At 39.1% G+C, this 25902-nt stretch overlaps 1 protein-coding gene across 7 annotated transcripts in view; it reads right to left on the bottom strand.

Annotated features, from left to right (window-relative positions):
- The window catches only part of ENOX2 (ecto-NOX disulfide-thiol exchanger 2), a 266757-nt gene that overhangs the window by 62495 nt on the left and 178360 nt on the right, over positions 1 to 25902 (bottom strand). For 6 of the 7 annotated variants that reach the window (XM_061177648.1, XM_061177647.1, XM_061177649.1 and 3 more), the window contains one exon: positions 481 to 615. In XM_061177648.1, the coding sequence (XP_061033631.1) occupies positions 481 to 577 (97 nt within the window). In that variant the 5' untranslated portion in view covers positions 578 to 615. Of the gene's footprint in view, positions 1 to 480; positions 616 to 17932; positions 17942 to 25902 lie in introns of those variants that run through there. The other variant, XM_061177645.1, reaches the window with a different exon arrangement.

Genomic DNA, 25902 nt, shown 5'->3' on the forward strand with positions numbered 1-25902 from the left:
CATGCCCATTCTCTTACAGGTTACTTTGTTCTAAAAAATATGAACAGTTATTCAATGTTAACAATAGTCTTTGGGATGTTCCCCGCTATCTCCTGTCCTTCCCTCAAGGAACCTAAGATTTTTGGGATATCTAAGTCAGTTCTCATTCTAGCTCCATGTTTATTTGCTTCCTCTAAGAAATGTATAAAATTAGACAAACTTTGTAATCTTTGCCAAATCCTGCTGTACTTTTATTCCAATGAGTTAAATATTCAGTGACCATATCCTGCATCAGATATACCCCCAGCTTGCCCATAGTGCAATAGGGAGTATACTAGTAACTACAGGCCACCCAGCCTATAAAGCTCATATTACAAAAATGCACACTCTAGGCAGAATCTGGTAAATGTCAACTTCAAAATAAGTTGTGTCATATTGTTATATTTATGTGCATATGGTCAGTAAAAAGAAACACTTGTGAGGTGATTAAAAATAGCATACCAGGTAAAATTGGTTGTCCGGCAATTCCCAGCGGTGCCATTCCAAGATTATTCATTGCTGTGGCCCATGCAGTTGGATCAGACATAGGTAGTGTCATTGTAGTGGAATCCACATTCAGAGTTCTACTATTATCAGCTAAGAGGAAATGACAAGCAAAATAATTTGTTGTATTAAGGTTTCAGTATCTAGTTCACTTATCAATGTAAACTCTGGCAACTCTTTACAGAAATGGACTGATGGACAAGTGGTGGACACAGCCTTAATTTCAGCTCTTTACAAGGGTTAAAACAATACAGCTCAAACTGGCAGGAAGTTATAGAATGTGAAAGCACTTTACCAGATGGCATTTTAGTGTTTCTTTCTTTCTCTCTCTCTCACCCCACTCCTCCCCTCCTTCCCTCCTTCTCCCTTCTTTCTTTCCTCCCTCCCTCCCTCCCTTCTTTCCTTCCTTCCTTCCTTCCTCCCTCCCTTCTTTCCTTCCTTCCTTCCTCCTTGTTTTAAAGTCAATGAAAACTATTTTTTAGAGTAGTTCTAGGTTCACAGCAAAATTGAGGGGAAAGTACAGAGATTTCACATACACACCCACCCCCCCCCCCACATGCATAGCCTCCCCTATTATCAACATCTCTCACCAGAGTGGTTCATTTGTTACAGCTGATGAACCTACACTGATGCATCATAATCATTGAAAAGCCATAGTTTACATTAGGTTTCACTTTGGTGTTTTACATTCTACAGGTTTTGAAAAATGTATAGTGACATGTATCCATCATTGTAGTATCATACAGAGTATTTTCACTGCCCTAAAATTCCTTTGTGCTCTACTTATTCATCCTTCTCCCCTCCCCCAACCCCAGCAACCACTGATCTTTTACTGTCTCCATAGTTTTGCCTTTTCTAGAATGTCATATAGTTGGAATCATACAGTATGTAGCCTTTTCAGATCGGCTTTTTTCACTTAGTCATGTGCATTTAAGTTTCCTCCATGTCTTTTCATGGCTCCATAGCTCATTCCTTTTTTTTGCTGAATAATATTCCATTGTCTGGATATACCACACTTTATCTTTTCACGTACTGAGGGACATTGTGGTTACTTCAAAGTTTTGGCAATTATGAATAAAACTGCTATAAACATTTCTGTGCACGTTTTGTGTGAACATAAGTTTTCAGTTCCTCTGGGTAAATACCAAGGACTGCGATCACTGGATTGTATGGTAAGAGCATATTTAGTTTTGTAAGAAGCCGTCAACCTGTCTTCCAAAGTGGCTGTACCATTTTGCATTCCCACCTCCAATAAATGAGAGCTCCTGTTGATCCACATCCTCATCAGTATTTAGTGTTGTCAGTGTTCTGGATTTTGGTCATTCTAATAGGTTTGTAGTGGTATTTCATTGTTGTTTTAATTTGCATTGCCCTGATGACATATGATGTGGAGCATCTTCTCATATGCTTATTTACCATCCATATATCTTCTTTGGTGAGGTGTCTATTAGTCACTGGCCCATTTTTCAATCAGGTTGTTTGTTTTACTATTGTTGAGTTTTAAGAGTTCTCTGTGTATTTTAGATAACAGTCCTTTATCAGATGTGTATTTTGTAAATATTTTCTTCAAGTCTATGGCTTGTCCTCTCATTCTCTTGACATTGTCTTTCACAAAGTTTTTTAATTTTAATGAAGTCCAGTTTACCAATAATTTCTTTCATGGATCATAACTTTGGTGTTATATTTAAAAAGTTATTGCCATATCCAAAGTCATCTAGGTTTTCTCTTATGTTGTCTTTTAGGAGTTTTATAGTTTTGTATTTCACATTTAGGTCTATGATCCATTTTGAGCTAATTTTTTGATGGGTATAAAATCTGTGTCTAGATTCATTTTTTTGCATGTGGATGTCCAGTTGTTCCAGCACATTTGTTGAAGAGACTATCTTTGCTCCATTGTATTGCCTTTGCTCCTTCATCAAAGATCTGTTGACTCTATTTATGTGGGTCTATTTATGGGCTCTCTCTTCTGTTCCATTGATCTATTTGTCTATTCTTTTACCAGTACCACACTGTCTTGATTACTATAGCTTTACAGTCAGTCTTCAAGTTGGGAGGCATCAGTCTTCCAACTTTGTTCTTCTCCTTCAATATTGTGTTAGCTATTCTGGGTCTTTTGCCCCTCCGTAAAGTTTAGAATCAGTTTTTTTTTTTTTTTGATATCCACAGAATAACTTGTTTGGACTTTGATTGAATCAAGTTGGGAAAAATTGACATCTTGACAATATTGAGTCTTCCTATCTGTGAACATGAAATATCTATTTACTTAGTTCTTCTTTGGCTTTTTTTTCATCAGAATTTTTTAGTTTTCTGAGTTTTTTTTTTTTCCAAGTGTATACACCACAGGAGCTTGGGATGATTAAGATGTTTCCCATTCTTCTCATAGTCTAGTTGCATATGATTACTTCAGCAGCTTCCATCCAAACTACTCATGCATGCAAACGAAGAAAAAACATCCAAGGGTTTCCATAGTAGCAATGAAAAGGAAAAATTATATTCCTGATGGAATTTCATATCTTTGAGGCAGTACTATTGAGTTGGACACATGATCAACAAACATCAATTTAACTAATTGAGTATTTGGGGGGTTAGGATAGCAGAGTACAAGCAGATAGGAGACATAGTCCCTGCCTTCAAAGGTTATACAATCTAATTGAAGAGACCGATGATGATGGTGATGATGATGATTATTATCACTACTCTCACCACCTCCATCCATTACTACCACTAACTACTGAACATTTGCCATATGCTAGGTAAAGCTCTTGGCATGCATTATTTTCATTTAACTTTCAAAACAACCCTATGAGATAGGGGCTCTTTATATCTCCATTTAATAGATGGGAGGCTTTGAAGGGTTACATATATAGTCCAAGGTCACACAGGATGTGTACTTTTAGGCACCATGCTTTAGTATCTCCAAATAAACAATTAGGAAACAATGAAAGACTCAAAGAGTATAGACTAGGAATGTTATTGAAGTTTAAGGAATGAGGCTTTGTGGAGAAGACAGGATTTGAAAGAATGGGCCAGATTTCTATAGCATATGTCTTGAATTATGGGTAGTTATTAAATAGGTAAAGAAGAGGGGGTAAGACATTCCAGAGCAGGGATGAATAAGCAAAGACGTTGAAGCAGGTTATACATGCATGTGCGTGTATATATTGCACAGTTGGGAGAGATATAGTCGTAAGTCATCTGAGCACAAAAAGTCTTTTATTTTGGTAAATTTCCCTCTGACTACTGATAGCCATTTAAAAAAACTTTCCATTGCTTTCCTCCTACCTCCCAGTATGCACTCCTGCCAATTACACCCCCAAAGGCAACTCTATTCTAATAGTAGCTTGCTAACATCCGTCCATCACATTCTTCCAACCTGGCAATATGAGGGATGATCCTTGGCTGGGTTATTTATACAAGTGCTATTTTGGTCACTGATTGGTCATTACAAGAAAATGCAAATGGCCAAAAACATTATTTCTGAAATATTAGTTTTTATTATTCTCCTATACTGCGAAATTGCCTATGCTTCCTCTCCATAATCCACCCCCCCCACCACCACCACAGAGTGATTGATGGCCCTAAGCATTTGTTACCGCAGTCAGAAGTCACATTTCAGAACTGGTGATTTCTCCGTCTGTAGGAGCTCTAGTCCTCACACCCAGTTTTCAGTGCTCTCTGAGAAGGCATACAAGAAGGCTAGAAATAGCCTCTTGTAAATATTATCAAGAAAACAAACATGGGGCATCAAATATCCTCTGGGTCAAGAGTTTATATAGTGATTATTAGGTTCATCTTGACTCCCAATCCCCAACTAGGGAGACAATTTTTAGAGAACGTTATAGCTGGAAGGGACCTTTAGGACGTTACTGAGTATGCACTTTGATTTTCTCTGCTGGCTGGAGAATGACTCTTAGAGGAAACAGCTAGGTTTAGAAGGACTGGTCCCCAATGCTAAAAATAATTTTTTGCAACAGTCTGGCTACTCACTGGCTCTGCAGGCCTGGGAAATATGTAAGAGAATTAGGAATTATTCTCAATAAAGAATTTTGAGATCAAAGATTAAGAATTTACAATGTACCTAGCCAAACTCTGGACTAATTTGGTGGGGGTGGGGGAGAGAAGGATCTAAATTATCAGTTTTTTTAAAGGACAACATAGTATCACTATTTTCAAACTATATATTAATTCACAGTGCTTGTTAAAATGTTAGCAAGTAGAGTTCCTATTAGGCTTGTTTACAATGAACAGATAAGGAACATGCTAATTAACAGCATTATTTTGCTACAATGAACTCGGTTCTTAAATCCTTAAGGAGTTCTGCTTTAAATGCCCTTCTCATCACCCTCCCTTCCCCCAACACCCATCTCCACCTGTCAAGTCCTACTCATTTTTCAAGGGTCGTCTCAAATGCCACCTTGTCTGTGAAGCTACCTCACTGGAATTAATTACTCCTTCCTATGTGTTCTCATAATATTTTATGTAGAATTTGATTTTCATCTTTGCTTATTCTCTCACTTCTCCCCAAACCAAACTTTTATTGAGTCTTAGTATATGCCACGTTCTGTGCTAGTGACTAGGAATATAGAGATGAACAAAATTCATTTACTGTTCTGGAAGAACTCACAATACAATGAGAGGCATGACATATAAACAACTAAATACAAATCATTATAATAAGTACTGTAACAAAACTATGAGTAAAGTGCTATGGGAACAGAGAAGGAGGAATGAAATCTCTGGAATGGGTTTGGACATATGTGTTTGGGGTTGAGAGGTGGAGGAGATGAGGAATAGTCAGGGAAGCCTTCACTGGCAAAGAATCATTTGAAGTGAATCTTTAAGGAGGAATAGGATTTTCCTCTAGGTGGTGAATGGAGGATTAGGGTTGAGGAGCATCCCAGGAAGCAAGAACAACTGAACATTTACCATTGACTGCCTTGAATTATAGTTATTGGATACATGTCTCTCTTCTGCTAGCCTACATGCTCCTTTAGGTCAGGGACTGGGTTTTAGGCATCTTTGTTTCCCCATTTCTTAGTTTAGTGTCTGGTATGAAGTAGGCATTCAAGAAATATTTGAATGAATGAATAAAGAAAATCAACTTACGTTGATTTTGGGCACAATAAGCAATCTATGCAATGACACTCATTGATTATTTGTATACCTTTTCAGAACGACAAATTGGGATGCCATCTTAAAAGGGATGGTATAATTGCTAAACTGATTCACTCTCCAGGACAACTGAATTTATATGTAGAAATTTATTTAGAGTTATAACCAGGGATAGATGCACCCAACTAATAATTCAGTTTGATTTTATTAGCTATAATCTTTTCCCCATATAGGCACAGTCATATATATAAGCAAGCTTGTAAATTTTTACTTTCAAAGAGAAATCCCAGATGATCATCTCTGGCAGCAATCTGGATTTAAGGTCTGTACTAACAAAACATGCTGTGCTAAACATCTGTTACGAATTATCACTTAATGGTGGAAAAGTTAAGTCCTGATTCACTTTTCAGACGAAAAATGCACATCTAACAATTTCTTTAGGTGTTTTATAAAAGTAGTCCTACGTCACTAAAGGAAGAAATTGCTCATTTTCCCATGAGTCCTATACTCACTGGCAGCAGCCAAGAATATTCAGAAGGTAAGTGCCAGCGGTTGTCAAATGGTATTCAAAATACCTCACCCAAGTCTGTAGATCATGTCCTGCTATGCTGGTTCTATTGTTCTGCTTGTGTGGCAACTCCTCAAGACATCACAAGTTGTAGAGTGGTTGTAAATGAGTGCCCTCTAGGTAAGCTGATTGAAGATATGGCACTTTGGAACAAGAGTTTATTAGCATGAAAAAAATAAAACATTGGAAAGTGAACATCCACTTTAAGCTGGTATCACTCCATAACTATCAAATCACTACTGCCATCTGTTTATTTTTACACTGTTTATGCTTCACTGATTAAGTAGTCAATTACTGTCAAAGTTATTTGATCTTGAAGACAATACACACACACACACACACACACACACACACACACACACATTCTGTGATACACCTCATCCTGTAGTGGAGTTAATTATTTCAAATGTTTCCCTTATTTCCTTTGAAACAAGTTCAGTATGTTGGTGCCATCTTGCCAAATATATTTTATTAAGACATAAACTCTTCTTCTCTGACAGTTTACTCCCCTATAATTTTCTTTCTTTTGTTCAGTTTTACATCCACTGGTTTTTATGCTTGCTATAACTTTATTACACAGTATTGTACAAAGTTGAGGAGAGGATTTTGTCAACAAACATCCATTGAAAGTCTCTCAAGAGTAGGAAGTAATCTTGCCTAGTGATCAAGAGCATGGGTTTGGGAGTCAGATGGCTCTGTACCACAGTCTAGCTCTACTACTTAGTAACTGTAATGTGATCATTATTTCGCTCTTTTCTTTTCTCCTCTATTTGACAGCCTGCCTTCCAGCCTTCCTTTCATATTTAGTGTAAGTTCATTGAACATTTTCTATGTGTCATGCATCATTCTAGATATTGAAGACAACATTGTTGTGAGTCAAACTGGCCTCATCCTCGGTCATATGAAGCTAACACCATAGTGCAGGAGGGAGATATTAAAATACAAATGAATATAAAATAATTACACATTATGATAAGTGCTCTGAATAAAGAACTGGGTTTGATGAGAAAAATGTCAAGCTAAAAAATTAGGAAAATGATAGTGTCTACCTTAAAAGTTTGTTGAAGATTAAATTAGATAATGTGGGTAAAGAATTTAGCATGGCTTCTGGGTCATATTAAGCACTTGGTAAGTGGGAATAATAACATGGTAATAGTTAAGATGATGATGAAGAAGTAGTCCTGGCCATGAAGGGCTCAAAGTCTACAGACAGACACAGCATATATATGAATTATTGCACTACATTATACAAATAATGAAACTGAGGCACAGAGAGTTTAAGTAATCAGCTCAATATCACACAGCTAATAAGTGGTAGAACAGGAATACAAACCCAGACAGCTCTGACGCCAATGCCCACAGTCTTATGCATCACACTAAACTCCCTCCCAAAGAGCCCCTTTATTTACAGTGTTCCATTAGCTCATTAAACACATTACTATCCTGTTTACAAGAGGCCCACTTCAGACCTAGGGACACATACAGACTGAAAGTGAGGGGATGGAAAAAAATATTCCATGCAAATGGAAATCAAAAGAAAGCTGGAGTAGCACTTCTCATATCAGACAAAACAGACCTTAAAATAAAGACTATTACAAGAGACAAAGAAGGACACTACATAATGATCAAGGGATCAATCCAAGAAGAAGGTATAACAATTGTAAATATTTATGCACCCAACATAGGAGCACCTCAATACAGAAGGCTAATGCTAACAGCCATAAAAGGGGAAATCAACAGTAACACAATCATAGCAGGGGACTTTAACACCTCACTTTCACCAATGGACAGATCATCCAAAATGAAAATAAATGAGGAAACACAAGTTTTAAATGACACATTAAACAAGATGGACTTAATTGATATTTATAGGACATTCCATCCAAAAACAACAGAATACACTTTCTTCTCAAGTGCTCATGGAACATTCTCCAGGATAGACCATATCTTGGGTCACAAATCAAGCCTTGGAAAATTTAAGAAAATTGAAATTGTATCAAGTATCTTTTCCAACCACAACGCTATGAGACTAGATATCAATTACAGGAAAAAGTCTGTACAAAATACAAACACATGGAGGCTAAACAATACAGTACTAAATAACAAAGAGATCACTGAAGAATCAAAGAGGAAATAAAAAATACCTAGAAACAAATGACAATGAAAACATGATGACTCAAAACCTATGGGATGCAGCAAAAGGAATTCTAACAGGGAAGTTTATAGCAATACACTCCTACCTCAAGAAACAAGAAAGATCTCAAATAAACAACCTAACCTTACATCTAAAGCAATTAGAGAAAGAAGAACAAAAAACTGCCAAAGTTAGCAGAAGGAAAGAAATCATAAAGATCAGATCAGAAATAAATGAAACAGAAATGAAGGAAACGATAGCAAAGATCAATAAAACTAAAAGCTGGTTCTTTGAGAAGGTAAACAAAATTGATAAACCATTAGCCAGACTCATCAACAAAAAATGGGAGAAGACTGAAATCAATAGAATTAGAAAGGAAAAAGGAGAAGTAACAACTGTCACTGCAGAAATACAAAGGATCATGAGAGATTACTACAAGCAACTCTATGCCAATAAAATGGACAACCTGGAAGAAATGGACATATTCTTAAAAAAGCACAACCTTCCAAGACTGAACCAGGAAGAAAAAGAAAATATAAACAGACCAATCACAAGCACTGAAATTGAGACTGTGATTAAAAATCTTCCAACAAACAAAAGCCCAGGACTAGATGGCTTCACAGGTGAATTCTATCAAACATTTAGAGAAAAGCTAACACCTATCCTTCTCAAACTCTTCCAAAATATAGCAGAAGGAGGAACACTCCCAAACTCATTCTATGAGGCCACCATCACCTTGATACCAAAACCAGACAAAGATGTGACAAAGAAAGAAAACTACAGGCCAACATCACTGATGAACATAGAAGCAAAAATCCTCAACAAAATACTAGCAAACAGAATCCAACAGCACATTAAAAGGATCATACACCATGATCAAATGGGGTTTATCCCAGGAATGCAAGGATTCTTCAATATACACAAATCAGTCAATGTGATACACCATATTAACAAACTGAAGGATAAAAACCATATGATCATCTAAATAGATGAAGAAAAAGCTTTCGACAAAATTCAACACCCATTTATGATAAAAACCCTCCAGGAGTAGGCATAGAGGGAACTTACCTCAACATAATAAAGGCCATATATGACAAACCCACAGCCAACATCGTTCTCATTGGTGAAAAACTGAAACCATTTCCTCTAAGATCAGGAAAAGGACAAGGTTGTCCACTCTCACCACTATTATTCAACATAGTTTTGGAAGTTGTAGCCACAGCAATCAGAGAAGAAAAATAAATAAAAGGAATCCAAATCGGAAAAGAAGAAGTAAAGCTGTCACTGTTTGCAGGTGACATGATACTACACATAGAGAATCCTAAGGATGCTACCAGAAAACTACTAGAGCTAATCAATGAATTTGGTAAAGTAGCAGGATACAAAATTAATGCACAGAAATCTCTTGCATTCCTATACACTAATGATGAAAAATCTGAAAGAGAAATTAAGGAAACACTCCCATTTACCATTGCAACAAAAAGAATAAAATACCTAGGAATAAACCTACCTAAGGAGACAAAAGACCTGTATGCAGAAAACTTTAAGACACTGATGAAAGAAATTAGAGATGATACAAACAGATGGAGAGATATACCATGTTCTTGGACTGGAAGAATCAACATTGTGAAAATGACTATACTACCCAAAGCAATCTACAGATTCAATGCAATCCCTATCAAACTACCAATGGCATTTTTCACAGAACTAAAACAAAAAATTTCACAATTTGTATGGAAACACAAAAGACCCCGAATAGCCAAAGTAATCTTGAGAACGAAAAACGGAGCTGGAGGAATCAGGCTCCCTGACTTTAGACTATACTACAAAGCTACAGTAATCAAGACAGTATGGTACTGGCACAAAAACAGAAATATAGATCAATGGAACAGGATAGAAAGCCCAGGGATAAACCCATGCACATATGGTCACCTTAACTTTGATAAAGGAGGCAAGAGTATACAATGGAGAAAAGACAGCCTCTTCAATAAGTGGTGCTGGGAAAACTGGACAGCTATATGTAAAAGAATGAAATTAGGACACTCCCTAACACTATACACAAAAATAAACTCAAAATGCACCTAAATGTAAGGCCAGACACTATAAACTCTTAGAGGAAAACATAGGCTGAACACTCCATGACATAATTCACAGCAAGATGCTTTTTGACCCACCTCCTAGAGGAATGGAAATAAAAACAAAAATAAAGAAATGGGACCTAATGAAACTTAAAAGCCTTTGCACAGCAAAGGAAACCATAAACAAGATGAAAAGACAACCCTCTCAATGGGAGAAAATATTTGCAAATGAAGCAACTGACAAAGGATTAATCTCCAAAATTTACAAGCAGCTCATGCAGCTCAATGTCAAAAAACAAACAACCCAATCCAAAAATGGGCAGAAGACCTAAATAGACATTTCTCCAAAGAAGATATACAGATTGTCAACAAACACATGAAAGAATGCTCAACATCATTAATCATTAGAGAAATGCAAATCAAAACTTCAATGAGGGGATTAACCAAGATGGCGGAGTAAAAGGACGTGCTCTCACTCCCTCTTGCGAGAGCACCAGAATCACAACTGGCTTCTGGACAATCATCGACAGGAAGACACTGGACTTCACCAAGGAGGATACCCCATGTCCAAGGACAGAGGAGAAGCCACAGTGAGACGGTAGGAGGGGCGCAATCAGAGTAAAATCAAATCCCATAACTGCTGGGTGGGTGACTCACAGACTGGCGAGCACTTATACCACAGAAGTCCACCCACTGGAGTGAACGTTCTGAGCCCCACGTCAGGCTTCCCAACCTGGGGGTCCGGCAACGGGAGGAGGAATTCATAGAGAATCAGACTTTGAAGCCTAGTGGGAATTGATTGCAGGACTTCGACAGGACTGGGGGAAACAGAGAACCCACTCTTGGAGGGCGTACACAAAATAGTGTGTGCATCGGGACCCAGGGGAAGGAGCAGTGACCCTGGGGGAGACTGAACCAGACATAACTGCTGGTGTTGGGGGGTCTCCTGCAGAGGCGGGGGCTGGCTCTGTTTCACCGTGGGGACAAGGACACTGGCAGCGGAGGTTCTGGGAAGTACTCCTTGGCGTGAGCCCTCCCAGAGTCTGCCATTAGCCCCACCAAAGAGCCCGGGTAGGCTCCAGTGTTGGGTTGCCTCAGGCAAAACAACCAACAGGGAGGGAACCCAGCCCCACCCAGCAACAGTCAAGTGGATTAAAGTTTTACAGAGCTCTGACCTCCACAGCAACAGTCAGCTCTACCCACCTCCAGAGCCTCCTATCAAGCCTCTTAGATAGCCTCAACCACCAGAGGGCAGACAGCAGAAGCAAGAAAAACTACAGTCCTGCAGCCTGTGGAACAGAAACCACATTTACAGAAAGATAGACAAGATGAAAAGGCAGAGGGCTATATACCAGATGAAGGAACAAGAAAAAACCCTAGAAAAACAACTAAATGAAGTGGAGATAGGCAACCTTCCAGAAAAAGAATTCAGAATAATGATAGTGAAGATGATCCAGGACCTTGGAATAAGAATGGAGGCAAAGATTGAGAAGATGCAAGAAATGATTAACAAAGACCTAGAAGAATTAAAGAACAAACAAACAGAGATGACCAATACAATAACTGAAATGAAAACTACACTAGAAGGAATCAATAGTAGAATAACTGAGGCAGAAGAACGGATAAGTGACCTGGAAGACAGAATGGTGGAATTCACTGCTGCGGAACAGACTAAAGAAAAAAGAATGAAAAGAAATGAAGACAGCCTAAGAGACCTCTGGGACAACATTAAACGCAACAACATTCGCATTATAGGGGTCCCAGAAGGAGAAGAGAGAGAGAAAGGACCAGAGAAAATATTTGAAGAGATTACAGTCGAAAACTTCCCTAACATGGGAAAGGAAATAGCCACCCAAGTCCAGGAAGCGCAGAGAGTCCCATACAGGATAAACCCAAGGAGAAGCACGCCGAGACACATAGTAATCAAAGTGGCAAAAATTAAAGACAAAGAAAAATTATTGAAAGCAGCAAGGGAAAAATGACAAATAACATACAAGGGAACTCCCATAAGGTTAACAGCTGATTTGTCAGCAGAAACTCTACAAGCCAGAAGGGAGTGGCATGATATACTTCAAGTGATGAAAGGGAAGAACCTACAACCAAGATTACTCTACCCGGCAAGGATCTCATTTAGATTTGATGGAGAAATCAAAAGCTTTAGAGACAAGCAAAAGCTAAGAGAATTCAGCACCACCAAACCAGCTCTACAACAAATGTTAAAGGAACTTCTCTAAGTGGGAAACACAAGAGAAGAAAAGGACCTACAAAAACAAACCCAAAACAATTAAGAAAATGGTCATAGGAACATACATATCAATAATTACCTTAAACGTGAATGGATTAAATGCTCCAGCCAAAAGACACAGGCTTGCTGAATGGATACAAAAACAAGACCCATATATATGCTGTCTACAAGAGACCCACTTCAGACCTAGGGACACATACAGACTGAAAGTGAGGGGATGGAAAAAGATATTCCATGCAAATGGAAATCAAAAGAAAGCTGGAGTAGCAATACTCATATCAGATAAAATAGACTTTAAAATAAAGAATGTTACAAGAGACAAGGAAGGACACTACATAATGATCAAGGGATCAATCCAAGAAGAAGATATAACAATTATAAATATATATGCACCCAACATAGGAGCACCTCATTACATAAGGCAATTGCTAACAGCTATAAAAGAGGAAATTGATAGTAACACAATAATAGTGGGGGACTTTAACACCTCACTTACACCAATGGACAGATCATCCAAAATGAAAATAAATAAGGAAACAGAAGCTTTAAATGACACAATAGACCAGATAGATTTAATTGATATTTATAGGACATTCCATCCAAAAACAGAAGATTACACGTTCTTCTCAAGTGCGCATGGAACATTCTCCAGGATAGATCACATCTTGGGTCACAAATCAAGCCTCAGTAAATTTAAGAAAATTGAAATCATATCAAGCATCTTTTCTGACCACAACGCTATGAGATTAGAAATGAATTACAGGGGAAAAAGCATAAAAAACACAAACACATGGAGGCTAAACAATACGTTACTAAATAACCAAGAGATTACTGAAGAAATCAAAGAGGAAATCAAAAAATACCTAGAGACAAATGACAATGAAAACACGACAACCCAAAACCTATGGGATGCTGCAAAAGCAGTTCTAAGAGGGAAGTTTATAGCTATACAAGCCTACCTAAAGAAACAAGAAAAATCTCAAGTAAACAATCTAACCTTACACCTAAAGAAACTAGAGAAAGAAGAACAAACAAAACCCAAAGTTAGCAGAAGGAAAGAAATCATAAAGATCAGAGCAGAAATAAATGAAATAGAAACAAAGAAAACAATAGCAAAGATCAATAAAACTAAAAGCTGGTTCTTTGAGAAGATAAACAAAATTGATAAGCCATTAGCCAGACTCATCAAGAAAAAGAGGGAGAGGACTCAAATCAATAAAATCAGAAATGAAAAAGGAGAAGTTACAACAGACACCGCAGAAATACAAAGCATCCTAAGAGACTACTACAAGCAACTTTATACCAATAAAATGGACAACCTGGAAGAAATGGACAAATTCTTAGAAAGGTATAACCTTCCAAGACTGAACCAGGAAGAAGCAGAAAATATGAACAGACCAATCACAAGTAATGAAATTGAAACTGTGATTAAAAATCTTCCAACAAACAAAAGTCCAGGACCAGATGGCTTCACAGGTGAATTCTATCAAACATTTAGAGAAGAGCTAACACCTATCCTTCTCAAACTCTTCCAAAAAATTGCAGAGGAAGGAACACTCCCAAACTCATTCTATGAGGCCACCATCACCCTGATACCAAAACCAGACAAAGACACTACAAAAAAAGAAAATTACAGACCAATATCACTGATGAATATAGATGCAAAAATCCTCAACAAAATACTAGCAAACAGAATCCAACAACACATTAAAAGGATCATACACCACGATCAAGTGGGATTTATCCCAGGGATGCAAGGATTTTTCAATATACGCAAATCAATCAATGTGATACACCATATTAACAAATTGAAGAATAAAAACCATATGATCATCTCAATAGATGCAGAAAAAGCTTTTGACAAAATTCAACACCCATTTATGATAAAAACTCTCCAGAAAGTAGGCATAGAGGGAACCTACCTCAACATAATAAAGGCCATATATGACAAACCCACAGCAAACATCATTCTCAACGGTGAAAAACTGAAAGCATTTCCTCTAAGATCAGGAACGAGACAAGGATGTCCACTCTCACCACTATCATTCAACATAGTTCTGGAAGTCCTAGCCATGGCAATCAGAGAAGAAAAAGAAATAAAAGGAATACAAATTGGAAAAGAAGAAGTAAAACTGTCACTGTTTGCAGATGACATGATACTATACATAGAGAATCCTAAAACTGCCACCAGAAAACTGCTAGAGGTAATTAATGAATATGGTAAAGTTGCAGGATACAAAATTAATGCACAGAAATCTCTTGCATTCCTATACACTAATGATGAAAAATCTGAAAGAGAAATTATGGAAACACTCCCATTTACCATTGCAACAAAAAGAATAAAATACCTAGGAATAAACCTACCTAGGGAGACAAAAGACCTGTATGCAGAAAACTATAAGACACTGATGAAAGAAATTAAAGATGATACCAACAGATGGAGAGATATACCATGTTCTTGGATTGGAAGAATCAACATTGTGAAAATGACTATACTACCCAAAGCAATCTACAGATTCAATGCAATCCCTATCAAATTACCAATGGCATTTTTTACGGAGCTAGAAAAAATCATCTTAAAATTTGTATGGAGACACAAAAGACCCCGAATAGCCAAAGCAGTCTTGAGGGAAAAAAACGGAGCTGGAGGAATCAGACTCCCTGACTTCAGACTATACTACAAAGCTACAGTAATCAAGACAATATGGTACTGGCACAAAAACAGAAACATAGATCAACGGAACAAGATAGAAAGCCCAGAGATAAACCCACGCACCTATGGTCAACTAATCTATGACAAAGGAGGCAAAGATATACGATGGAGAAAAGACAGTCTCTTCAATAAGTGGTGCTGGGAAAACTGGACAGCTACATGTAAAAGAATGAAATTAGAATACTCCCTAACACCATACACAAAAATAAACTCAAAATGGATTACAGACCTAAATGTAAGACTGGACACTATAAAACTCTTAGAGGAAAACATAGGAAGAACACTCTTTGACATAAATCACAGCAAGATCTTTTTTGATCCACCTCCTAGAGTAATGGAAATAAAAACAAAAATAAACAAATGGGACCTAATGAAACTTCAAAGCTTTTGCACAGCAAAGGAAACCATAAACAAGACGAAAAGACAACCCTCAGAATGGGAGAAAATATTTGCAAACGAATCAACAGACAAAGGATTAATCTCCAAAATATATAAACAGCTCATTCAGCTCAATATTAAAGAAACAAACACCCCAATCCAAAAATGGGCAGAAGACCTAAATAGACATTTCTCCAAAGAAGACATACAGACGGCCAAGAAGCACATGAAAAGATGCTCAACATCACTAATTATTAGAGAAATGCAAATCAAAACTACAATGAGGTATCACCTCACACCAATTAGAATGGCCATCATCAAAAAATCTACAAACATTAAATGTTGGAGAGGGTGTGGAGAAAAGGGAACCCTCGTGCACTGTTGGTGGGAATGTAAATTGATACAGCCACTATGGAGAACAGTATGGAGGTTCCTTAAAAATCTAAAAATAGAACTACCATATGACCCAGCAATCCCACTACTGGGCATATACCCTGAGAAAACCATAACTCAAAAAGAGTCGTGTACCAAAATGTTCACTGCAGCTCTATTTACAATAGCCAGGACATGGAAGCAACCTAAGTGTCCATCGTCAGATGAATGGATAAAGACGACGTGGCACATATATACAATGGAATATTACTCAGCCCTAAAAAGAAACGAAATTGAGTTATTTGTAGTGAGGTGGATGGACCTAGAGACTGTCATACAGAGTGAAGTAAGTCAGAAAGAGGAAAACAAATACCGTATGCTAACACATATATATGGAATCTAAAAAAAAAAACAAAGGTTCTGAAGAACCTAGGGGCAGGACAGGAATAAAGACGAAGACGTAGAGAATGGACTTGAGGACTTGGGCAGGGGGAAGGGTAAGCTGGGACGAAGTGAGAGAGAGACATGGACATATATACACTACCAAATGTAAAACAGATAGCTAGTGGGAAGCAGCCGCATAGCACAGGGAGATCAGCTCGGTGTTTTGTGTCCACCTAGAGGGGTAGGATAGGGAGGGTGGGAGGGAGATGCAAGAGGGAGGAGATATGGGGATGTATGTATATGTATAACTGATTCACTTTGTTATACAGCAGAAGCTAACACACCATTGTAAAGCAATTATACTCCAATAAAGATGTTTAAAATCAAAACAAAACAAAACAGAAAAAAACATTACTATTGCAGCTCTTACTACATTATATTTTTATCACCTTTTTCTGTGGTTGTCTCTCCTCCTAGACTTTGCAGTCTCTTAACTCCTCCTTGTTATTCCTAGTGCGTAGAAACTTTGTCTGACATAGAGATGTTCAGCAAACAATTTTGAACAAATTAATAAGGAAATCTATGAGTATATATAAGCAAGTCTTGCACAGACATTGTTCTTCCCAGAAGCAGATGCCAAGCCATTTAGAATGGGATACTATTCTGTTGTTGTATTAAGATAAAATATATTTTAGTGCGTTTCTTTTTTTTAAAAATTAATTAATTAATTAATTAATTTTTTATTTTTGGCTGTGTTGGGTCTTCGTTTCTGTGCGAGGGCTTTCTCTAGTTGTGGAGAGCGGGGGCCACTCTTCATCGCGGTGTGCGGGCCTCTCAATGTCGTGGCCTCTCTTGTTGCGGAGCACAGGCTCCAGACGCGCAGGCTCAGTAGTTGTGGCTCACGGGCCTAGTTGCTCCGCGGCATGTGGGATCTTCCCAGACCAGGGCTCGAACCCGTGTCCCCTGTATTGGCAGGCAGATTCTCAACCACTGCGCCACCAGGGAAGCCCAGTGCGTTTCTTTTGAATAGTTTAAATGGAGAGAGAGAGACAGAAGAAGATAACATGGTGATAATTTGGGGTATTATAATCTGAACATGCTGATAATATAAGAGAATCATGATTACGGAAATACTAACTTTAAGAAAGATAAGTCTGGAGATGGGGAGATAATTTTCATCACAGAAAAATTCTTTATAGGTAAGAAGGAAATGACTGGAATTACTTGGAGAATGTAAGGTTATTAAATTTACTAAAATAAATGTGCATATAGCAGCTATATTTGTTAGCACCTTGAGGGCAGGGGATATAAACCTCATTTACTTTTGTGTATTCTACAGTGACTAGCTCAAAGTATGTGCCAATAAGTTGGCTTTTAAATAAGTGAACTCTGTAAGAACTCAGTAATTGTACAAAGTGGGGCTTACCTGCAATGCCTATTTCATAGACCCATAGCCATTTAAAAATTCTTGGCATTGTGTGGTCCTGAACCGTGGATTTAGCTCTCTAGTCATTTCTGCAGAAGGAAAATAGTGGTTCAAACCTGGGTGAGACATCAGAACTCTGGAACGTACTAGGACTTAGATAAATGGTGAATGATAGTATTAATGATAGTAATTATAACAAGACTAATAATAGTTAACACTTCTTTAATTCTTATTATGTGCCAGGCATTCTCCTAGACACTTTATGTACATCAATTAAAAACTCATAACCCTGTGAAGTAGGACCTCTCATTATCCTCATTTTACTGATGAGGTAGCAGGAGCAGAGAGGTTAAGCAACCTGTCCATGGTCATACATTAGCTTGCAGTGGAGCTGGGATTCAAACCCAGGCAGTCTGGCTCCACAGTTCATGCTCTTAACCACTATCCTATACAAAACTAAAGGAGTCAGAAGGTTATAGAATATTTGAGCTGGGAGGGCTATAGAGCTCATCATTACAGATGGGTGCTCCCCATGTCCTGTATTGTAGTGGTTCTTAATGGGGGCTGAGTTTACCTTCCCGCCCAGGGACATTTGGTAATATTTGAAAACACCTTTGGTTGTCACAACTGGGAGTGGGGAGGTGCTACTGACATCTACTGGATAGACTTCAGGGATACTGCTAAACACCCTACAACGTACAGGACAACCCCCCACCCCCAAACAATTATCTGACCCCAAATGTCAATAGTGCCAAGTTTAAGAAACCCAGCTCTACTGTAGCAATTTTCACATGTTCTTACTGGAGGGTGCCTTATACTCCTGGTTTCTTTACACTTCTTTCCTGTCCAGCACATGTGCAGCCAATCCCAACTTCTGCAGCTTATGCCCTACACCCTTACGCCACTGTGCTAAGACTAATCTGATCACACCCCTCCCATCCTCAACCAGGAATCTATTAACATTTTTAGCAAGGTTAATTTTATGCTTCACGCCAAAGAAATTATCCTTATGGTGAGGAATCCAGTTGCTGTGGAAGGCTGATGGGGTACTGTTTTGAGAGTGGTCCTGGAAATAGCACTAGGAACACCATGACAAAGGAAAAGAGAGGAGTGTAGAAAATGCTTGTGTGGAACACAGAAGAAAACCCCATCTCCAGCATATCACACAGGACCTTGCATACAGTAGACATACAAGAAGTATATGTTGTGGAAGATTATGGCACAAGGCCAGGATGGGGTGTCCTAGAACTCAGTAACATTGTATTTTCTGTTCTCTGGCTAAGGGAAAGGAAACAGCAGGATAACTCATGTTTTGGGTCTATGTTAAGCCTAGGGCTCAAGGGTTTATCTTCTGTTTGGTATTTATTGCTCAGGAAGTAATATTGTGCGTTGTAAGTGTTATTATTTTGAATCCCTCTTCATTTTCTTTGAGAATTAACAATCCATCATTGTTTGTGAGCAAGGCACTGCCCCTGGGCACCTCTCTCTCTGATCATAGACGTCACCAGCAGAGATGCCACAGCTTGCATCATGGCTATGCAGGGTGAGAGAATTGACGGGGGCTTTAAGACAAGGCTCCCAGGAGGTTTGAGAGAGATGACGCTATCAGGCAAGCAAGGGCTTTATCTCCTTATGAGTGTTACCAAGGATGAATCAAAGAGCCACTCAAGGGGATCAGGATGCCATAATATATTCTTCCTTGGGGAGGGGGAGGGAAGGAGAGGGAAAAGAAAAAATAAAAGGGAAAGGGAAAGGTTTTTATGCTAGCCCATATAGTAGGTAATTATTCTCACATGAGCTGTGAGTGTGGTGGGGTTGGGGGTGTGAAAAAGTAGCTTGATCCTCAAGGTATGCAGATGAGAACCTCAGGTTAGAGGGTGCTTTCACAAACTAACCCTCATGCTGGAAGACTCACTGTTCTAGTCTATAAGCTAAGGGGTCTTGGAGATAGCCACCTCCATATTGGAGCAGTTATAAGAATGTTCAAGGTTTTAAACTAGGTGTATAAGATGCCAGGGCACCAAGCCAGCCCTCCAGATGGCAGTTGCAGTGGGGGTGTAGTGAGGAAGAAGAAGGCCAAAAGTTTTGGCATACATCTCTTCAAGGAACTCACAGCATATACCCTACATTTATGAAGGGAACAGGGTATAGTGGGAGGAGTACAGACCTTGGGGCCAGACAGATCTCAAATCAAGTCTTGGCTCTATTATTTACAAGCTGTGTGATTTTAGGCAAGTTTTGAAAACTCTTTAGCACGTTTATTCACCTGCAGTTAGAGATAATGATACCTATCTTTCATGTACTAAGCTAATGATAATAATGTTGATCCCTAATATTGATTAAATGCTTATTATGTGCCAAACACTGTTTCAAGGCTTTATATTATTATTTAATCTAATCCACATAACAACCCTATGAGATAGGTAAGATTTATCATTAGACCCAATTTACAGATAAAGAAAATGGAACACAAAGAAGTTAGGAAGTTGCCCAGGGTCACAGGTGGAGTTGATGCTGGAGGTGAAATTCAGATTCAGGCAGTATGGCTTCAGAGCCCACACTTTTAGCCACTGAGCTATATCCTGTCACTACAGTATAAAGAACACAGAACCTGAGACACAGAGCATGTACTCAGTCATGATTTAACCCCACTTCCTTTATCTTTCCCTTCCTTTTTTTTCCTGTTTAAGAAAGAAACCATTCAGCTGCCATGTGAGGGTCTCTCCTCCCACTTCCCTAAGCTGGAGCCAGGGGCCTCCTTTGTTATTTCAGGATGGGCTGGCACGAGTGAGTTGAGGAACCTCAGAGATAGTGCTTGTCACTTCAAGGTTATTAGCTGAATGTGAGCCAGGCGAATAGGTTGAAGTCAGATGTAGGGGTCCTGGAAAACCAGCAGGCTCCACCATGGGAACCTTGGAGGGCTTCCTCAGTCAGTAAGAGCAGTGGCTAGCTGTACTAGAGAGTCTCTCTTGGGCTTTTCCACACTAAGGTCCATAATTTCTCACTCCTGGTTTCTTGGGCTTCTGAGATACCAGTGAACTCATATTACTCTGGTCTAGGGTGAATGGCTGACTGTGGCCATTAGTCTTAGTCTTTAGGATTGCATCATCACATTCATTCCATATTTCCTCACCTAACATTTAGATAAAGAACACCAGGGACTTCCCTGGTGGTCCAGTGGGTAAGACTCCATGCTGCCAATGCAGGGGGCCCAGGTTCGATCCCTGGTCGGGGAACTAGATCCTGCATGCATGCTGCAACTGAGAAGTCCACATACCACAACTGAGAAGTCCACATGCTGCAACTAAGAAGCCCGCGTGCTGCAACTAAGAAGCCCGCGTGCTGCAACTAAGAAGCCCGCATGCCACAACTAAGAGTCCGCATGCCACAACTAAGAAGCCCGCATGCTGCAACTAAGAGTCCGCATGCCGCAACTAAGAAACCTGCATGCCGCAACTGAGTCTGCATGCCTCAACTAAGAGTCCACATGCTGCAACTAAGAGTCTGCGTGCCACAACTAAGAAGCCCGCATGCTGCAACTAAGAAGCCTGTGTGCCACAACTAAGAAGCCCACGTGCTGCAACTAAGAAACCTGCATGCTGCAACTAAGAGTCCACATGCCCCAACTAAAGATCCCGCATGCCGCAATGAAGATCCTGTGTGCCGCAACTAAGACCCAGTGCAGCCAAAATAAATAAATTAATTAATTAATAAATATTTTTAAAAAGCACCAAAAGAATAATTGGGCCACAAAAAATACTACCATATATCAGCTACTTTAACATCTCCACTAATTGCCTGTTAAGCCTCACATTTCTTTTCCTGGTTTTGAAACAGACACATTAATATTATTGTCAGGTCCCAAATATTGTAGGTACTGGTTTTCAACTATAAATCTTAATATTTAACAAATCAACTAATTGCATTTCAGGTACTGAGCATGCTCTTTAGGTTAATGGCATGGTCGGTGGTGGAGGGGGGAATGGAGAAAGAACAAAATAGAAGCATAAACTCTGAAAGTTCCCAAAGCTCTGTGGTCAATGCTTTTCTGAGGTAAGTTGCATAAGAGATGATTTGGCAACCCTGCTGCTATGCTGTTGGAAGTCTGGCAAGATCTCTTGGAGGAACAAAAAATAAACAGCTCTGGGGTTAAACTACAAGCCGTTTTGCTTTAGCCCTTGTTGCTGAAAATCTTTCCAACATGTTTCAGTCCACTTCCTTGCCATAGGAGATAGAGTACAACAAAGATAAATATAGCATGGGCTAAATCTGGAACTAGGAGGGCTGAGTTTGAACTCTGGCTCCACTATTTACTCGCAGTGCAGCAATCACTTACACCCGTGTTTGTCCAAGTGCATTCCAACCATGTGCATCAGAACCACCTGCAGCACTTGCTAAATAGCCAAGTTCCAGGGTCCCTGGCTGAGGTTTTCATCTGGGCGGCGCTGGGGAATCTGCCTGTTGAACAAGCACCCTAGATAACTCTTATGCCCACTACAAATTTGAGAAACACAGAGTTTGTTTTCTCATCTATAAATAAGAATGGTACCACCCCTTTCCCAGGGTTGTGGTAAAAACAACACAGGTGGTCAATATGTGCTAGGCGTACCTGAATCTTTGAGTGAGGTTATGGCAGGGCTTCAGGATACATTCTGAATATTAATTTAGCAAACATGTTAAATCCACGCAGCATTTGATGGTACCAAGGTGAAAAATCCATGTTTCCCTGCCCTTTGAAGGGTTCATAGACTAATGGGAGAGACAAACACGAAAACAAAATTATTGTTTGATAATAGCTAAACAGATATGAAGAAAGGGGAGGTAGCCACTTTGCTAGGATGAGAGGTGGTGGTGGAGGAGGGAGGGGAGCATAGAGGAAGTGATGTTAAGCTGGAGAAGGTTATTTTAAAGTGAGTTTTGAAATATAAGTCAATTATGGTACTGTGGATATCTTAAAAGTGTAGGAGATAAGGTTGTATTTGTGCTAAGTCTAAAATCTAGAATAGAAATTGTTCTTATTTGGGGGGATGGGCATGAGTGGAGAATATTTTCCATATCAGTTTACTTATTATTCCTCGCTCCTAAAAGTAGACTGTTAAAAAACTGGAGTCATTTTGTGTTCTCCAGTTCATTGGACTCTGAGAGGATGGGTATTAGCCTATGTTGTTGACTTGCTTTGCAAGTCACTGGCTGCAAGGCCATGGTCTAAGTCGGGGGGGTAGGACACTGGCCATGACCACTATAAGCAAGTCAAGTGTTAAATCCTACTGATAGTGGGAACTTTGGCTTGAGAACTAGCTGCCTCAGCAGAGTCATCCTCAGATACTAAGGGCAATGCTATATATATACATACAGCCGCAGGAGGCAGTGACTAATGGCTCTGCTTTGGGCCAGAAGCCCTGGCCCCTTTCTAGCTTCTTCACCTCTACAGGCAGCCTAACTTGAATTTTCAAACTCTACCTCAATTTGACAAATAATCAGAGAACAATAGACTTTACTATACAGAACTTCACACCGTCCCCACTACCCTTCATGTTTCAAAATGATTGAGGTTTTTTTGAAAACTGCAACACACTCCCAACAACCCCCATCATGCCTTTGGCCACACTGAGAATAACAAACTCTCAACCCTTAATGCTGTGTGACCTTGAATGAAGAAAAAATGGGGTTGTAACAGTAGTTAGGATCATGCTCTTTGGATTAGATCCAAGTTCTAATCTTGGCCCGCAACTTATTAGCTGTGTGATGCTAAGAAAGTGACTTAATGTCTCTGTTCTTCATTTTCCACGTCTGAAAAATGAGGATAATAACAAGTACCTATCTCATTGGGTTGTGGTAAGGATTAAAGGAGAAAATACGTGAAAAAAAAGACCCACTGCAATGCCTAGCTTAATAAGTAGAATACTAGTAATTATTATTAATATATTAACCATAGTGGGCATTACCTCTGATACCTTATGGAAAACAGGGGCCATCGTGGGTGAGGAGAGAGGGGAGTGTTATGATTACTTCAGGTGAGAAGGGCAGGAAAGTACCAGTATAGGAATCAGCCATTAATAACAGTGGGGGATATATTTAAACAAAAAAGAATAAGATGGCTTCTCTTTAACCAATTCTTTACCAAGAGCACTGCTAGAAAGAACAGCAGGACTAGTTTATATGCCTCTCATCTGATCGATGCATTTTCTAAAAGTGGTACTGGTAATAAAATCCTCAAAAGATTTTCTGGTGTTACCTTCCTCCCCCACTGTTTATACATACCACAAACCCATCAGACCTGCGGCCAAAACCCACTTGCTTTTTTCTCCAAAAGCATGGATGGCATTGCATCCAGGCTCTCTTTTGTGATCACCCCATCTGTGGTGAAGGAAAACCAGAATAACTTAGTATTACGTCTCGATTATCCATGACCAGGATGGGAGGCAATGTGGTAGGCAGGAGAAGAGGTTGCTCTTCATGGCAAGCTTTCCAGTAAGACAAAGGGAGGTTAGAAAGGGAGGTCATGGCTGTGACCTCTGTGACAGCTGAGCAGGGGACACCCACTGTATGTGTCAGCCTACTCCAGGAATAATCCATATGCAAGTGATTTGGTCAACAGCTTGTGATTCTGGAACAGTATTAACAATAGTACCTTTCCTGGAATCTATCTTATATATGATGTATTTTTCCCCATTTAATTCAATAGTTCTCCTGAATATTTTAATACAGCAATAGTAGTCCAAATAGCAAACACATGTGAGTTATTGACTTTCTTTCCTTTTATCTATTTCTGCTGTAACTTAAATTTTCTTCCTGAGTGAATCTCCAGGCCACTAGTGACATCACCTTTAATCCATTTGTGTGTTTTTTTTTTTAATTGGCATTAACATGGAGGAGACATAAGAGGTTAAAAAATAAAAGACGTCTACATTGGTGATGATCTCCAGAGCAAACCTTACAGGGATTGGTAGAGCAAATTTGATTTGAAAATGATTACAAAGGGTGAATTCCCTGTAAATAATGAATTGGAAACAAAATCAGGCTGAGAGTATTTGCTTATCCACTTATTTCCACATGGAAGAAAAGCCATAATTCCTGTCAGCTTGTGCTTACAGCATGCCTAGACTAGCCAGAGAGAAACCAACCAGTGATGAAAATAAATACACAAGCCCACTCGTTGACTGCATTCTCTGTCAGGTCCAACACCAAGGAAAGCCTAAAGATAATATGTCTTTGAGTAACAACCCATAACTCCACAGTTACAGTTCAAGCTCTTAACTTCAAATTCCCAAATGACCATGCCACTGTTCTTTCCTCTTCCAGAAGCTAGAAGTTCACTGTCAAAAAGGAGGGGATGAGAAGGGAGGGGCAAGGCAGCTGAAATGCTCAACGACCCTAGCAAAATTCTGGGAAAGCATGCCCTCCTCACAAATCACAACTTCTTGAGAAGCTGACTGGTATGTCGCTGGAAGACACTGTCAGAGCAAGCTGGCTAAGGATTTTATCAAAGTGCACCTAGCTTTCAAGAGCAGTGTTCCTTAAAAATGTAAAGTTGATTTCTGTATATCAAATCCTATTTTTCCACTGACTCACACTTTCTTCTATTTTTTAAAAATTAAATATTGAGTAGGTACAAAGAGGAATTTATGAGACAAGTGTGAAGTATAAAAAACTATGGTGCAATGAAAATTGTATATCCGACATGCAGTTGAAGAAAAAGAATATAACTATTACCTTTAAAGGCCACCGTGTGCTCCTCCCGTAATTCCTTCCATCTCCCCTCGGAGATAACCACTATTCTGAATTTTGTGTTAATTATTCCTTGCTTATCTTTATAGTAGTACTATGTATAATGACTCTGTCTCTTCAGAAATGTTTTATCTGAATTTCGGAAGGATTCTTCAGTTGCCAGGAGCTTTAATTTGTGGTGTTCTCCTTCATATCCCTCCCCTCTCCCTGGCTTCCCCCACCCACCTCCATCTAGCCCAGTA

The sequence above is a fragment of the Eubalaena glacialis genome, chromosome X, assembly GCF_028564815.1.
Source record: "Eubalaena glacialis isolate mEubGla1 chromosome X, mEubGla1.1.hap2.+ XY, whole genome shotgun sequence".
In the NCBI taxonomy this organism is placed as follows: domain Eukaryota; kingdom Metazoa; phylum Chordata; class Mammalia; order Artiodactyla; family Balaenidae; genus Eubalaena; species Eubalaena glacialis.